This window comes from Haliaeetus albicilla, chromosome 2 (assembly GCF_947461875.1).
Source record: "Haliaeetus albicilla chromosome 2, bHalAlb1.1, whole genome shotgun sequence".
In the NCBI taxonomy this organism is placed as follows: domain Eukaryota; kingdom Metazoa; phylum Chordata; class Aves; order Accipitriformes; family Accipitridae; genus Haliaeetus; species Haliaeetus albicilla.
Window position 1 is genome coordinate 19,794,698 of NC_091484.1, and position 17,353 is coordinate 19,812,050.

Below are 17,353 nucleotides of genomic sequence, written 5' to 3' on the forward strand. Positions count from 1 at the left end.
AGAGAGCTAATAGTCTCTGAGGGTGTAGGAGGGCTTAAAATATCCCAAGTAGTCTAAAAATCATTCATATTTAAGGAAAAGTTAAAATAAGAACTGATTTATTTGAAAAGGAGAGGAAGGGAAGTGTCAGCAAAGCTGGAAGAACTTGCAGGTAAGAGAGCTACGCAGAAGTCAGTGTAAGCCCCCTGGCTGGTTGTTGGAGGAAGCAGATGCTCCCTTTACTACTGTACTGCCTGACCTGGCATAAGAATCCCCATCTTCTCCTGATGCTGTGAGGCTTTGAGGGTATTACACCTGAGTAAACTCAGGCCCTGGGTCACCACCACTCAGGCCATACATAATCTCACTTCACTGGGGCAAGGCCCAGCTTTTCTGCACTCAGTGTCCTGAGCAGCTCTGCAGATCGCCTCTGACCTTGTACAGTGGGTGACCATTGTCTCGCATATCCTCTCAAGGGCTTGAATGTATTCCCAATTGCTCTTGACTTTCTTAAACATGTACATATCTTACTGTGTTGTGGAAAAAAATTAAAAGTATGGGTAGTGGGGAAAGTGCTGTGTGTGTCCTGGACCGCTTGCGTTGCTGGTCACTTTTGTTTGCTTGGGATCCTTGTTCTGTAAAATAATGGCAGCTGATCTTGACCCACTTGTCTGTACACCAGTGGAGAATGACATTTCAAACCTGGTGTCACAGACATAGGAGTGGATTATGGTAAATACAGAAAGGCATATTCCTGTGGAATCCCAAAGTTTCTCCTAAGGACCTTCAAGGTACTTGAACTTTTTGATATAAATTTGATGTTTGCTTTCTCCAAAGTAGTGTCTGAGTTGCCTGTCTGTGTGGGTATGTTTTTGTGTGGGCTGTGTTTGAAGACCAATCCCCCTGTCTTGCCTGATCATAGATTTTCTTCCTGGCATGCAAAGGAAACTTAAGATCAGGAATGAAACAGCTGATACCTAAGTTTTAGTGAAGAGCCTGAATATGATCTTTGAGAGGGAAGAATGCCCTTTAAGACATCTTCCCTTCCTGAATTGTGTATGTGCTCTTCCTGTCATCTGAGAGCTTCAAGTACTTGAGCTCTGGAAGGTAATGCTTGTTGCGATTTGCAGAAATCGGCAGGTAACACGGCCTGAGCAATCTGTGCGTGTGGCCTTTTTTACTTACGCCTAGGAAGTGTGTGTCTTCAAGCAGCATTGTTGGCAAGTTAGGCTTGACTTTGCAGAATTAGGAGTTGTTTAAGGAATGAGCGAGTTCAGTCTGCTCTTTTTATCAACTCTTTTGAGAACTGCCTACATTTCCAGGTCTCCTGTGCCCTAGAGTGTAACACTTGTTTCCAAGAGGGAAATACTGAAGTCGCTCTCTTCAGCAGATTCCACAGGCAGCCTTTCTGGAGGCATCTTTCTTTTCTTTTGTTAAGGGGAACACTTCTAGCCTGTCTCAGTCCTTGTTTGTTTGCTGTCTTTCTTCTAACACTCTGCTTTACTGGAGAATTACTTTTTTCTCTTCTTGATCTCTGCCAACCCAGTAATTGGTGTGATTCTATTAGATGTGCTTGACACTCTTAACCACGTAAGTGAAATGTATGCTTTGTTGTCTTTAAAGTCCTTGTGTCCTTGTTTTGGGGGAGCACAGTAGGCAGGTATTACGCAATAGGTAATCTTCTCTAGTGATTAAACAAGATCTTGTTAAAAGAACAACAGAAAGAAAAAACAACTTGAAAAGGAACTAGGCTGGAATCGAGCCGAAGGGCTTTGTTCCCGGCTCTATTGATGATAACCTGTAAACATTAGCACAACTCCTCTGGTTTTGTTCCCTGCTTGTAATAATATTACATAAGCATTTTAAAGGACTGTTATGAGCATGAAATCTCTTGATGAAGTTAATCATAGAATACATCGAGTGTCAAAGATTAGCCCATTGTCTAAAATACATGGATTTGCTTATGTTTGTCCTGGTTTCAGCTGGGATGTAGTTAGCTGTCTTCCTAGTAGCTGGTACAGTGCTATGTTTTGAGTTCAGTATGTGAAGAATGTTGATAACACTGATGTTTTCAGTTGTTGCTAAGTAGTGTTTAGACTAAAGTCAAGGATTTTTCAGCTTCTCATGCCCAGCCAGGGCACCTGACCCAAACTGGCCAACAGTGTATTCCATACCATGTGATGTCCCATCTAGTTTAGGAACTGGGAAGTGGGGGGGGCAGGGTTTTCGCCGCTTGGGGACTGGCTGGGTGTCGGTCGGCGGGTGGTGAGCGATTGCCCTGTGCATCATTTGTACATTTCAATCCTTTTATTACTACTGTTGTCATTTTATTAGTGTTATCATTATCATTATTAGTCTCTTCTTTTCTGTTCTATTAAATCGTTCTTATCTCAACCCAGGAGTTTTACTTCTTTTCCTGATTTTCTCCCCCATCCCACTGGATGGGGGGGGAGTGAGTGAGCGGCTGCGTGGTGCTTAGTTGCTGGCTGGGGTTAAACCACGACAATGTTCAACAGGTTGAAACTTTGAAAGCAGGTTTTAGCTCTTATTAGAAAGGCTACTCAAATTAGCATGGGATGCTAATTGCTTTAAATACACAATGCATTGCTGAGTACACAGAGTACTTGCTGTCTCACACTTCTGTAAACAACACCACAGATTCTGATCTCATGTGTAGAATTAAGGATGGGTTCCACTCTTTGCACATGTCTACGTAATCCACCTATTTAGTATTTTGTGTTCATTGTTCAAGAAAAACTCCCAGGTATGGTGGATTTTTGTTTGTTTGTTTTGTTTCTTTGTTTAGTTTTTCAAGCTTTGAAGAGTGCTGTGCTTTGATAATCTTGCAGTTGCTTCCCTGAAGTCCTGGACAGGAAGTAAAGTATTTCTTTGAAGGATGCCATACTGGATATTTTCTCCATAGTTGCCCTGATGTGTGAATTGAGAGAAGGTTCCTAAATACCTATTTCTAGTTATGTAACACTTTCCATAGTCATCATTCTTGACTCTCATCTTATGATCTGTCAGTTTTTTGTATGTGTCATAACATTCGAGTAGTTATTTAAACATTCTGTACCGGGAATCTTGACCTTTCTCTTGAATAAATGAAGAAATGCTAAATCAGTAAAATACATATTTCTGTACCTTTGTTGCACCTTTCATCTACCTATTTCAGAATGCTTTCAAATAGTAACTTGGGCTCTCAGTGCTTGTATAAAGATGGCAGCATAATTTACATACATATATAATAGAGGGAGCTTCAAAGCTGTAAAATCACTGAACAGAGGTCACTCACATTGGAGTAAATTGGAACTTGCAAGTCTCAGCTTTGTGTTCCCTGTCCTATTATTGCCTTATTTTATGATATATCTCTACTTTTGGTAATCTGTCCCATAGCTTGTACGTAGTGCTGAACTATTACACCTAGGCAGGCATATTTCTTAGATTACTCTCAGAAGGTTGTAGATACAAGATGTGAAAGCAAGTTCCTTGCCTGCTCTGACATGCTGGGAGACGGCACAGGGCTGCCTGCTTCATTGGGGTTACCTGGAGTAGAGCACCTTCTGTACTTCATGATGTTACTGTGTTTGTGTAGCTTCTCAGCCTCATACTTGGTAGCAAGCTGTATTTGTCCACTCTTATGAGTAAATCTAGTGTTGTCTAGCCATTCCGGGAACATCAGACGTCCTGTGGTAAAGAACCTGAATGCTTGCTGGCTCATAAGACAAGGCAATTGCTTGCTTGGACTGCCTCAGTTCAGCAATATATGCCATATGAATTACGCACAATGGCTGTTTCTAAACTGACAAGCAGATGTGCTTTAAAGCGTGTCTACAGTCCTGGTCCTCCATTTTTCCCAGGAGAAGGAGGATTCACTGTACCATTTGACAACTCCCTGGCAGCTGGCATAGGCTCCTTCCCGTTGGGAACGAGTCTATACTAGTGGCTGTGCTGGGCAGATGTCAGTTGGGAGTAGAGCTGAGGGTTGCCCTCTCCTGTTTCATTAAGGAAGCTGCCCTTTCTGGTACCTTGTATCTTCTTGAGAGTACATGCTGTATGAATTCGAATTTACTTCCTGTAAGACCACTAAGTCTTGTCTTGAGGGCACAGAGTTCCCTAGCAAGTCCCCTAGGTTGGAATAGTTGCAGTAGTATCATGTTATTCTTAGGGGCGGGGGTTGTTACTTACTTTCTTAGAGGAGACTGATGGGAGCAAAAGTTCCAAAGCACAGGTTTTATGTCTGACTTGAACTGTATGACTATAAAAATAAAGTGTTAAGTAATTAGAAAGAGTGTCTAAAATGCATACTGGCATGACTTTTGAAAACAAACAAATACAAAAGTTTCAGTGTTTCAGATTGTTTTATCTTTTAAGGGCCTAAGAGTCAAAACTTTACTCACCTAGTTGGAGTTTTTGAAGCAAACTTGAATGGTTATACTGTGCATCTATAGCAATACAAATGGTGTCTTCGAACTTGTGGAAGTGGCTGCTCTATAGCTTTAGCGATACAGGAATGTGAAGAAGTTCCAGTTTCATTCTAAATACTTCAGATATGTTTAGAGATTTGAGATTAAATCCTCTCTCCATTGAATCGATGGAAAAACTTATTTCAGTCCAGATTTTTTTTCATTTCTAGTCTGAAGACATTTCTTCCAAAATACCTGTAGTAAAGAGGAGAGTTTATATTGTGGCTGTGCTAAGTAAGAGGAGTTAACTTTTAAGTGGAGTAGTGCAAACATGACAGTAGATGGAGTGGGGAGAATGGGGATTTTATACTGACTTGCCAGCACATTTTAAATTATCACTGTTTAGTGTTCACTGAGGATCTTGCTGTGATTGCTATCACTTAACACTTTTCACAGAAAATGAAAACAACCTCACCTGAGTATGAAATTCACCAAAAATTAATGCCAACTACCTGTCTAATGTTTGGGTGTGATAGTTTAGGTGGACATGCACATATATTTTGGAAATTCCTCTTTTATCAATGTCCTTTTTTAACCTCTCTTCTGATTGTGTACTTGTAATTTAGTAGAAGACAATATCAATGCATTTTTTTTAAAGAAAAACTATCATGTTAGTTCCTAAATGTAGGAACTGAAAACATTTTTCCTTGCCTGCGCTCATCCTTTCTTTACTGTGAGTTAATGAATGTCTGGTAAACTTATTCTGGCTAGGAAGTCCCTTTAAAGACAAGGAACCAAAACAGATTGCCTGGACTTTTTTTTTTTTCATTCCAACAAACAAGATTGGACTGTGTATCAGTAGGTGCTTTGCATCCAAACTGTTAGATTCAGTACAAACCGCGTATAAAAGGTTAGTTAACGTAGCAGAATTACATAAAAATAAAAATATAAGTTCCAGAAATTCAGTTGTACTTCAGTTTAGAGAGTTTTTTAAAATTATATTTTATTTTAACTTTGTGTAGTGAAGAGCACAGTTATTTATTTCTCCACTAAATCACAATATTCTCTATTGATTTTAGTTCTGAAATCAATCAAGAGCTATCTGCTCACAGAACAAGACAATCTGAACAGGCAGAAAGCATTGCCATCAAAACCCCTTGACAGGCATAATCAGTATTTGCAGCTGTAATGAAGATTCCTGACACTTGGAAAAGTAAGAAATGAGTGGAGATTCTAGTTCATGTTTTATGTAGTTTATTCTGCAGTCTCTGAGGAGTTCAGTTTTGAATTTGAATTTCATTTTATTGAGGAGTCTTTTTTTTAATTCACTTGAGACAAAACCCTGTAAAATCTGCTCTGGCAGTCAGCTCTGAAAACTTGCATGTATTTCTTTGTTCCTATTGACTACTGAGCTTTATTAAAAGACTTTATTTCTCATTTGCAGGCATTTTTTGTAATACATATATGTATTAATGACAAATAGCAAAATTGAAGTGCATTTTTGTGCATGCACATGCATATATGTATGGATTTACATAAAACTCTATTGTGTTTAAATAAAAAATGAGGTCCTCTTTCTTCATTCTGTGAAGAGGGAGAAAAAGAGCTGTAAGACAGGTCTTTTCTGTAGTCCCATTCCCCTGTCATGGTTGGTCTTCGGTTTAAAGTGGAAGGTGAGGAAAAAAAAAAACTTCTCTTTTTTTTTTAAGTTGCCTTAACTAGGAATACTATACTGTAGAGTTTGCACACACAGGCTGAGAGAAGAATTTTACTGAAGCTCCAGTTGTTCAGAAACTCAGAAGTGATAGAACTGAGATTCTCCCTACCCCATTATTATGACTTTGGTACATGTGCACTGCTCAGTTTCAAGATTTTCGAGAACTGTGGGGTTTTGGCTTTTTTTTTTTTTTTTTTTTTAATTAGGCTACTCAATGTTCTTATACTCCTTTGGTTTTGAAATATTGTTTTTTCTATGCAAAGGATTCCAGCTGCAATTGATGCAAGTCTGCAAATTGAGCTGTAGAAATCAAGCAGAATGTCTAGAAGGTAAGGAACAGTTAGGGTGAGTTTCATCTGCATTAATTCAGTCATCTGCAAGTTAGACTTGGAAGTCTGAGCTAGCTGTCTTCAGAGACAGTGGAAAGAAACAGATCAGATGAATCATCCTCTGCAGGTGTCTGTTTTCTCTGACTATGCAGAATCTTGCTTAGGATCTTGCTCAGAGAACTTGCTTTTTGACATGTAGTCAGCTGATTTGAATCCCACCTGCAGTGACTACTTGTGAAGAAGTTTGACTTAACTCTTTGAAATGAAATCACTGGGAACTCTTAAGTCAGAGGAGGGGTGGAAGGAAGTTCTTCAGGGTGTCCATGCTGTCCTTGCTGCTGGATTGTCCTTTTTTTTTCTTCCTGCTTCTTTGTTACTTCCACCCTTTCAGCCTCTGCAATATGAGGCGGTACTTCTACAAGCAGTGATCTATTAAACTACACAAACATGATTCCTCCTTAGAAACCAGGCTCCTTCTTACATGGACCCTCTTGGGGAGGGGGAGGAATAGTATGTCATAATGCAAATCAGGTCTATCATAAAGTATATCGTAAAGTCAATTATTTAGGGCCACTTAAGCAATCTTAATTCTGCTTTATCTGAGTTTTGTGATATTTTTTCACACACACACATACAGAAATTTCTATATTGGAACATGAATTTTTGAAAGAAGCAGTCTAATATAAAACAGGATTATCATCAGTGTCACTAATGCCTGTTTGGTTTGTTGAATTGGGAACAGTCCGAGCCTGCAGAAATCCCTGTTGCTGGCAGTATCTGATAGCAGCTGAGGTGTTGATGGCATGTTGTGAGCTAGAACAAAGTCGTTCTTCAGGAAATTTCGCGCTGTCAAAAGAACACAGGAGCCAGATCTCCCATCTTTTTTCTGGACTTTTGAAAGGAGTGTTCCTTAGTGAATACATGTTTTTTCATATAGCTTGAATTGTCCTACCCTTCTTTCCTTTAAATGTGTCTTCTAATTCATTATTTTGGTTGGAATGGAAAATACAGTCATAATTCTGTAAGTGCTTGGAAGCAATGATGTCTTAGATCCTTACTTGCAGTATCTCCCTGTCAGGAATGACGCTTTGAAGGTATTCACTGAAATCTAATGCACCCAGGGTTTCCTCTGTATTCGATGGAAAGAAGCTCATGCAGAGGGTGGATCCAAACCCCTCTCTGTTGGCCATGCAGTGAAGTAAAACACCTGATGCAGGACTTTAGTGTAGATGCCCCTTGACTATCTATGTTTTAAAACTTACGAACTGTGCTTTATTTATTGCTGAGGTTACTCCTCCTGCGAGAATCCAGTAATAATTCTGTAAACCATGTTTTCAGCCAGCCAGTTTGAATCGGGACAGTATCAGATTGTATGATATAATCCTCTTCTGTATTGCAGATATTTACATGAAGCTTCTAACATTTTAATTTTCTTATAATCTGTGATTTGAAAAGGATAGCAGGGAATTCTCAGGATTTAGGTACTAAATGCAAGCAGTTTCTCTGCTCTTTGTATGGATGCTAATTCCAGTGTTTGTCTCGCTTTTGGAAGTCAGATGTTCTTCTGTTTTGCTTAATGGCATATTTTGTTTAAAAGCCTTTGTGGATTCGTGATAACTAACTACAAGTCAGGGTCTGGATACCCCCTCTTTCCCCTGCCAAAATTAATACTTTTTCTATTGCATGTCTTTTTTTCCACCCCCTTGTATAAATATTCTTTGCGCCTTACTTACCTTTAGCTCAGGGCTTTGGTCTTTCACCAGACCTTTATTGTCTGTGGATGTTTTCAAGATCTCTTTTATATATGAGGAATAAGAAAACTTGAAATTGATACAGCAAGTAGCAAGGCTGATTTCTTGTTTTCTGGTCCTTTGTGCTTTTTTCCCAAGTTGGCAACAGTTGTAGGAAGAGTGACACCGTGTGGTAAGGTGAAGAATTTCATTTTTCTTGATTTATTTCCCATTTCTTCTTCAGTACTCTCATCCTTTACAGTATTTTTATTTTATAATCCATCAAATGTTAATATTTTCTGTGTGCTTGCTTTGTCCTGCGTTTTTATTTTCATGTATATGTTTTACAGCTCACTAGTTTATTGCTAAATGTCCTTCAATAGAAGTTGCAGTATCTTTGAACAGTTTCTTTTACTGATAAATTTGTGGTTAGATTTTGTTCAGTAATTTTATAAATGAACGTATGGAAAAAAGAGTTGGTGAAAGTGGCTGGAAACCCAGAGGGGTCTCCATAGGAAAAGAAGATGAAACGATAGTACTGTGAAGATACTGATTATGAAGGTCTGTGGTAGACATGCAGTGTAGTGTGAGGAATAGAAAGTTTGTCCCTCTTACTGGGAAAAAAGAGGTAAATGGCAAATAAATGAAAGGTGAAATTGAAAGGCAGAATTTCCTGAGGAAAGGAAAAGGAGGTACTTTAGACCAATGTGTAGCACTCATTGCAGTCAAGGGCATAAAAATACTTAAAAGCAGTATTTTGCTGTCACTGTAGTTTCTGAGATTATTCAACATCGAGTAGGGTAAAATAATGGCTTGCTGTATTGGGTTTGTATGGCAAGGTTTTGGTAGCGGGGGAGCTACAGGGGTGTGGCTTCTGTGAGAAGCTGCTAGAAGCTTCCCCCATGTCCGACAGAGCCAATGCCAGCTGGCTCCAAGGTGGACCCGCCCGCGGCCAAGGCTGAGCCCATCAGCGACAGTGCTAATGCCTCTGGGATAACAGATTTAAGAAGGGGAAAAACATTGCTGCGCAACAGAAACTGCAGCCAGAGAGAGGCATGAGAACATGTGAGAGAAACAGCCCTGCAGACACCCAGGTCAGTGAAGAAGGAGAGGGAGGAGGTGCTCCAGATGCCGGAGCAGAGATTCCCCTGCAGCCCGTGGTGAAGACCATGGTGAGGCAGGCTGTCCCGCTGCAGCCCATGGAGGTCCACAGTGGAGCAGATATCCACCTGCAGTGCATGGAGGACCCCACGCCGGAGCAGGTGGGTTCCCGAAGAAGGCTGTGACCCCGTGGGAACCCCGCGCTGGAGCAGGCTCCTGGCAGGACCTGCGGATCTGTGGAGAGAGGAGCCCACGGAGCAGGTTTTCTGGCAGGACTTGTGACCCCGTGGGGGACCCATGCTGGAGCAGTCTGTTCCTGAAGGACTGCACCCTGTGGAAGGGATCCACGCTGGAGCAGTTCATGAAGAACTGCAGCCTGTGGGAAGGACTCACGTTGGAGAAGTTCATGGAGGACTATCTCCCGTGGGAGGAACCCCATGCTGGAGCAGGGGAAGAGTGTGAGGAGTCCTGCCCCTGAGGAGGAAGGAGTGGGAGAGACAATGTGTGATAAACTGATCTCACCCCCATTCCCTGTCCCCCTGTGCTGCTGGGGGGGAGGGGGTAGAGAATCTGGGAGTGAAGTTGTGCCTGGGAAGAAGGCAAGGGTGGGGGGAAGGTGTTTTAAGCTTTGGGTTTACTTCTCATTATCCTGCTTTGATTGGGTTGGTAATAAATTAAATTAATTTTCCCCAAGTCAAGTCTGTTTTGCCTGTGATGGTAATTGGCTGAGTGATCTCTCCCTGTCCTTATCTCAACCCATGAGCCTTTTGTTATATTTTCTCTCCCCTGTCCAGTGGAGGGGTGGGGTGACAGAGCAGCTTTGGTGGGCACCTGATGTCCAGCCAGGGTCAACCCACCACACTTGCATGTGTTAGCATGTTACCTAGTCATGAGCCTTGGAGGGGCTGAGAAGCCAAATGTGATTTCAGGATGTGTGTGCCCCAGCAATGACCTCTGCTGACACTGCAGGTGCAGCAATGTGCTGCTGGCTATGTGCATACAGGGGTGAAGGTATTCAGCTGCTGAGTGATGTTTTCTGCTTAAAGATCTGTTTCATATTTCTCTGGAGGAAAAGGTACTAGCCTGGATGGAAGCATGGCAGAAGCCACATCTGCCCAGGGCCTGTCAGTTAGACCACACATGAGTCAGTCCATGGGTGCACTGGAGGAAGGGACAAGGAATGCTAGTAGGAAGAAAAACTTTGTTTTATACCATTGCTAAGAAAAAGGTGCTAGGCTGAATCACAGAGACTTGCTTATTTGGTAACAGTGATGTATTCTCTCTCTGCCTCACTCTATTCTTGTTTGTTTGTTTAGGTTGAATTTTCCTATCCTCCCCTAAAGCCTGGAGAAGGACATGACAGCCACAGTTTACCAGAGGAATGGAAATACTTGCCATTTCTCGCCTTACCAGATGGTGCTCACAACTATCAGGAAGGTAAGAGACAAGAGAGGAAGTTTTATGTACTACTTCTGCTGCAACCAACAATTCTTTTCACTGTTAGACTTCCCGTACTTTTTGTTTAAGCTGCAAAATACTTTGGTAATGATAATTGCTTCAGAGTTTAAAGTGCAAGTAGATCATAAAGGTGTACCTTCTACATCAAGAAATCGGATGTCAATAAAAGCTTAAGGGTCACTTGTGTGTAGTCCTAGTGCAAAACAAGGCTACTGACTTTCTCAGAAGTTCTCTGAAAGGGGAGTAAACTCTTGAGTAAAACCTTAATCCAGTTTTGAGGTAGGGGAAAAATGAAATTCTAAAATTCAGCTTTGTAATGATTTTTTTTCCCCTCCACTAATTTAGAGATTCTTAGAGTGACCTACAAGTCATTCAATGTCTGTAGAATGACATATTTTGAAAACCAGCAAATGTAAAGGGTAGGAACAGGAGCTTTAGTGTATTTGTCAGCAGAATGAAGATAGAATGATTCCTTTGCCATGTAGTTACCAGCAAGTTCACTGCAGTTATTTTTTTTAGTATTGCATTTATTTCTTTGTTTATTTAACAGCAGTTCAGTTCATCACTGTGACATTTATATGCATATTCGGTTGTTTCATCTTTTTTTCTGCAGAGCAGTGAACAAGGAAGTCACTTAAAATAGCAAAATCACAGAAACCCTTTAATGCTACTTTTAATAAGATTTTTTTTTTTTTTTAACTTGATGTACTTAGCTTCCTAATTCTCCAGCTTCCAGAGACCTCATTTGGAAGCAAAGGAAGTCATATCAAAATAATCCCCTTCCTAGCAGCAATAAAAGTCTCTCTGACTCTGGGCTGGGTCATGATTTTTGTTAAATTTCTGTGTTGTTAAATACATAGTGAGAAGTAGGCTACATTCAAAGCTAGGAAAATCATGCAGCTGCACTTCACTGTTCTAACTTGGCTCAGTACCATCCCAGTTAATGGTTAGCTTTGAGCATTTTTATCACTGCACTAAAAGATTACCAATGTGTATTTTTTGGTACGAAAAAAAGACTTGGCAACAAAACTGATAAATATCCTTGTGTTTTGTAGGCAAGAATACACATGAACTTGAAATAGGCAAATATGTTTCAGATAAGTTATGTTACATTTACTGTAACTTTATTAGGTATCTATTTTTTGAGTTTTAAACTAATTCCCACTGATAGTTGCAGTTTTGCAAAGAGGATGACTAGATACAGGAAATAGTCTTAAAGGCTTTCTAAAAGCCTAGGTAATCTCCATAATATAATTAAACTTGTTCAAGGGAGCAAGCTTTGTTAAAAATAGTCCCTCTTTCTGTTAGACTTAATGCATATGGGATTGTCTCTTCTGTTCGTTTTGTTACTATGAAGCAAACAAAAAATTAATAGTTGGTTTCAAAACGGATTTCACTCATGTTTTGAAGGGCAAACAGTGGTAATCCGCTCCTTTACTTAGGATTTAGCAACTTTTTTGCGGTAGTAGCAAGTGCATGTGTATATGTATGTGTGTATATATCTCAAGCCATAAAAGCCTTTTGTCATATTTTATAGAGATTTTTTTCTTTCATGTCACACTTGCACAGAGACAGTAATTATTTTGTGTGAGACTAGGATTCACAAATCCTTTTTGTTAGCATAGCAGTGCTGGTGCATGGATATCTACCTTGGCAGTGGTAGCAGCTACTCTAATCTTTTAACAGTATGTGTCCTCCTTAGTGGTTTTTTTTTTTCCCCATCTTCATTGCATTTACCTTCTTAATGGCATCATGCTGCAACTGTACACCTTGCCTTATAGTGCCTTGTCTCTGCTGCTCCATACTGAATTGGGAAAGCATCTTGCAATTTGGAAACTAATTTGGGTGTGGGCGTAGCTTTATAGATTACTTTTTCTTTCTTTTTTTTAAAGTCTTAGAAAAATAAGTGTGCTAGTATTTTCAGCAGTAAACCTTTTATAAAAAAGTGATGCTGAAAATAAAAATACTGAATTCTTGTTAGTGACTTACGAAACAGTGTTTTCTTTTTCATAGATACTGTGTTTTTCCATTTGCCACCGAGATATGGGGATCGAACCACAGTATATGGCGTCTCTTGCTATAGGCAGATTGAAGCGAAGGTAACTTTCCAAGTTGTGAATTATATTAATGAAATAATAGGCTTGATGCATTAACAACCCTAAAATTCAGTGGCTTGCATTACGCCAACAGTCAAACTGCATGATCAGCTTACATTAAAAGTCTATGAAAATGTGCACAGTAGGTAGCTACAGAATTTGAGAACTATTTCTTTCCCTTATGTCAGCAGGCATATTGTGGTCTTTTGAAATGTTCGAGGCAATTGAAAAATATGTTTTGGTTCTTGAGAGCTAATCCAGGCATCAGCACCAAGTAACAAATGAAGCTGACAGTCTGTCAGGTGGCCAAGTCATGTTTCCAGGAAGTAGGCCTCTTGGGTGGAAAAAGTTGAAATTTCTCCAGTGTGTGGCTATGAAAAATTTTACAGTATTTCCTGGGATGTGACCATGCAAGTGTAGGGATGTTTCTCTTCACCTACCTCCTTTGCCAAAAGTACACTTGCAGAGTAGACTAGAATCTTCCCATTCATTGTAGCTGCTTACCAATACTGAACTTCTAGCAGTAAAGCTGAAAAATTGTGTGCACCTGATCACACTGAGGAAATTATGTACTTGATGTACTAGAATCTGTCCATATTTTCAAAAGTAGTTACGGTAGTGTGATCTGTGCACTTACAATTGAGAAGTTACTACAAATTCCTTTAAAAATTACTCCCTTTTCCAGTGAAGTGCCAAGAATCTGGAATGCCATGTGGGTTTGAGTTTTAAATAAGTCTTGTATTCAGATGTAAATTATGTACTCGGGTTTAGTGTTAATCATACGTTGATTATATTTCAAGTTCCTGTTTATGCTATAGGAGAAATTTCACACATGCAGATTTTAATTCTGTTTCTTTTGAACTAAATCCATGTTGATTTCAGTTCACTCATTATCTTTGCAGCCAGTCTTAACTGTATTCTGTGATTTAGAGTCTTGCTCTATTTAACTATGCAATAACTTGGGTTTATTGTGCTTTTGATTCCAGTTTATGCTGTTTAGTAACCAATTAAGAAGATAAATAGGTGTTTAAAATTAACTCTTTGGAACAAGTAGAATATAAAACAATGTGTTTTATATGACAGCTCTACCACTCTTTCCATCTGTCCCTTTTGATGTGTGGGCTGCAGTCCACACACTTGCTGTTTTTTACAATTAAGTGAATCACTTGGCTGTCTTTCTGCCCCCATCCTTTGTAGGTCTGCTGTTAAGTGCTGGGACCATTTGGTCTGGCTGAGAATGTAGTTGATTCTGCAGATGATACCTCCTTTATTTTATGGGTGGCTCAGAGAAATTCCTTGAGTATAAAGCAAACAATTTCTAGGCAAAGACTTTTCAACTGGGTCCATTTTCACAGATGATGTTAGAGAAGAACGAGTGATGTGTTGTGGCTTCTCTTCTGTTACATTACCCTGACTTAAAATGCCACTGCCTTTTCCAGGGCTATTGCCTTTTTCTCATGCCAGTGTCTTTTAAACAGTCCTCTGCCTGTCATCACAGCTGTATTTGGATCTTTGCTGTGCACAGAGAGATAAGAACACAACTCTGACATATCAGTGTTATGACTATTTTTACTAGGTAAGGGCATACTGTTGCATGGTTTGGGTATTCCACCATTGAAGACAGTTTTAGGATTTTGTTTAAAAAGGGGGGTGGTATGTGGCAACTAGACCTGTGAAAGAATTCTTTTTTAAATTGTGTGTGGGTAAAAATACTGTAATACTTCTATTTCTTAGGCATTAAAAGTACGGCAAGCAGACATCACCCGAGAAACAGTACAGAAAAGTGTCTGTGTTCTCAGTCAGCTGGTAAGAATGCTTGTTTAACTCCAAAAACATTTTCAAACAACAGACTAAAATAATTGTTTTCCATATTCTCATTTGGAACTTTTGGCTCCAAACATCTCTCTTTAAATCATTGCAAAGGGTAACAAAATACTGAAGCAAAATTGAATTGGAAGGCTATGGCATTTGAGTGAGCTGCCTTGAATTGGTATCTCTTTGTAAGAATAATTGTAGAAGTGTCTGCCTGTTGTCAGGGTCCTGGATATCTATTTGCACTTTTGATTATTAAGTGCTACTAACTTTATTTCATGTAGTAGGATTGAGGGGTGTGGCCATTATAATAACTGGAGAGTGTCTATTGACAACTGAAAGAGGTTTTAAGGTAGTCACACATACAGCATACTCTTGTTTTGAAGAAACATCTTGTATTTCTACCTATTTAGCAAAAGCTACTGGTCACCCGGCAGGGAGCAGAAATTCTTTCTGTGCTTAAAGCTGAAGAAAGAACTATTACTGGAGCTGCACAAGCAGTGTTAAAGCAGGAAAGTACTTTTCCAGAAAGGTGTTCAGTGATGGTATGGTACGTGCAAATGGAAAGAAAATAGAATTATCGGCATTTAAAATGAGCACAGGAGAAAGATGGTGTGAGTTAGTGACTAAGGACTGCCCCTCCATGAACTCTATGTGTAATAATGTGTCTATATTGCAAGATAAGAACAGGAGAAGATTAACGTTCAAAATGAGTGGTTAAATAAGTTTTCTTCACTTGCTTTTGTGTTTGTTTTTCTTCCAAGCCTTTGTATGGGTTACTTCAGGCAAAGCTGCAACTCATTACACATGCATATTTTGAAGAAAAAGACTTCACGCAAATTTCAATTCTAAAGGTAAATTTTAAGCAATAGCCACACAGAACAAAGCTTTCAGTGTATGGCTACGGACTTCAGTGTTTTTAATTATTGTTCAAATGTTCCATTTGCATAGGTCATACAGTTATTCAGCTCTTGTAATAATTTGACGTGAACTAAATGAACGACCCTAATCTGACAGAGGGTCAGCTTTCTGATTTGTAATGAAACACAAGAATGAGTGTGATTGTCAGCCTGTATCTCCGTTGACTCCATTAGTAAAATTTTACTTTCTTTCTGGAACAAGACATTGAAATCCTTGAATAAGTGAATTTTATTTATTCTGAATTTTGTGTGACCATATGCCATTAACAGCTTCTGGATTTTTTTGCCTTTGTTCTAACTTTTACAGGAACTTTATGATCATATGAATAGTTCCTTGGGCAGTACTTTGCTAGAAGGGTCACAAGCTTATCTGGGTGAGTGACTTTTTTTGGACAAGCAGCAGAGATAATGTTACACTAATCAACACATTCCCTTCCTTAGCTAATTTATTCATGTGCATTAACAGATTAAGCACCAGAGGTCTGTGTGCCTGCATAGTATTCTGTTATGCATTTCTTTTATGAATGGATTTAAATAAATGTCAAATAAATGTAGTGTTGCTTTTATAATAGGAGTTAGTGGTAGGCTGAAAGCCATGTTACCTCTTGACCTAAGAGTCTGACAAGCAACTGCTTGGCTGCTTTTGGGAAACGGTACCTTCTTAATTTTTAGATTGAACTATTTGATGGTGTGGGGTGCTCAAGCTTTCATCTACCTGTTATTTGGGCTATCTCCTATTTGATTCTGACTCTTCCCTGTGTTTTCTGAATGCACGGTGTAGTATTTACTTCAGTGTTTCCATAATGCTGTGTGGCAGCCAACAGGAGTAACTCAGAGCGTGACTATTTACATTATTATTGTCTCCATTGTAGACTTAACTCTTGCTCCTGCTCAAAAGAAAGAATTTGATACAAATTCTGCTATTGAAATAATCAGGTTCACATAGAATGCATAATGGCTGTCTACCTCCCCTGAAAGATGGTGACAAGAAGTAAGTTAGTATCTCTACTAGCTATTAAACTGTAGTAATTACTCTCTTTTTGGTATCTCAGGGCTGTCTCCTCGGGATCTTGTTTTTCACTTTAGACACAAGGTAGGCGTTCTCCGTTAAATATATAAATTACAGCACTTATTTTGTGGAGTAAAATGCTTTGTGAGGAACTGAAAAATAAACATGTCCAGGCATACCTGAACTACAAGTAAGAAGACTGTTTCCTAAGTACTTCTGGTTACAGCCTCCTAATTTCCCTTCTGCCTACATGACTTCAGTGAAAGTAAGTTCCAGACTGAGAAGTTTTGTCTGTCTGCTGGATACCCTGGAGATTTCTGGGTTTGTGTAACATGTCTTTAGTCCTGTCCCAAAGTGCAAGTGGTGTCTCATTTATGATCTTGTTTCTATTTCCTGCTTCTTGTCAGATGAATGTGATGGAATAATATTGCTAAAGTCCATGCAGACACAACTTGGAGCATTTTTCCCTGTATCTTGTAATTTTTGCAGCTTCTGCCATCATAGAACCTGAGGGGACTTGCACCTCTCCTTCTTTTTCTTAATGACTATTGAAATTGAGCATGTATCCTACAGCAAAGGTACAAATAGCATTTAGAATCTTTTATTAACTGAGAGGCATCAAGGAAACAAATTCAGGAATTTGGGTTTCATGGTGTATTTTCGCCTGCTCAGTAGATTTTTGGGGTAGAACTCATTTTTGTTTAACTTCAGATGTCTGCCAGTCATGTGCCAGAAGCATCAGTGTTTTTCTTTGAGTGTAGAGAATCTGGACAGCCACTTCTGATCTAGATGCCTC

The 17,353-nt window shown here is 39.5% G+C and overlaps 1 protein-coding gene across 2 annotated transcripts in view; it reads left to right on the forward strand.

Annotated features, from left to right (window-relative positions):
- AVL9 (AVL9 cell migration associated) overlaps positions 1-17,353 on the forward strand; it is a 45,905-nt gene that overhangs the window by 5,517 nt on the left and 23,035 nt on the right. The window contains exons 2-8 of one of the 2 annotated variants that reach the window (XM_069808998.1): positions 8,321-8,359; positions 10,579-10,699; positions 12,734-12,819; positions 14,551-14,622; positions 15,393-15,482; positions 15,856-15,922; positions 16,601-16,641. In XM_069808998.1, coding sequence (XP_069665099.1) covers positions 8,321-8,359; positions 10,579-10,699; positions 12,734-12,819; positions 14,551-14,622; positions 15,393-15,482; positions 15,856-15,922; positions 16,601-16,641 — 516 coding nt within the window. The remainder of the gene's footprint in view (positions 1-8,320; positions 8,360-10,578; positions 10,700-12,733; positions 12,820-14,550; positions 14,623-15,392; positions 15,483-15,855; positions 15,923-16,600; positions 16,642-17,353) is intronic. The other variant, XM_069809003.1, reaches the window with a different exon arrangement.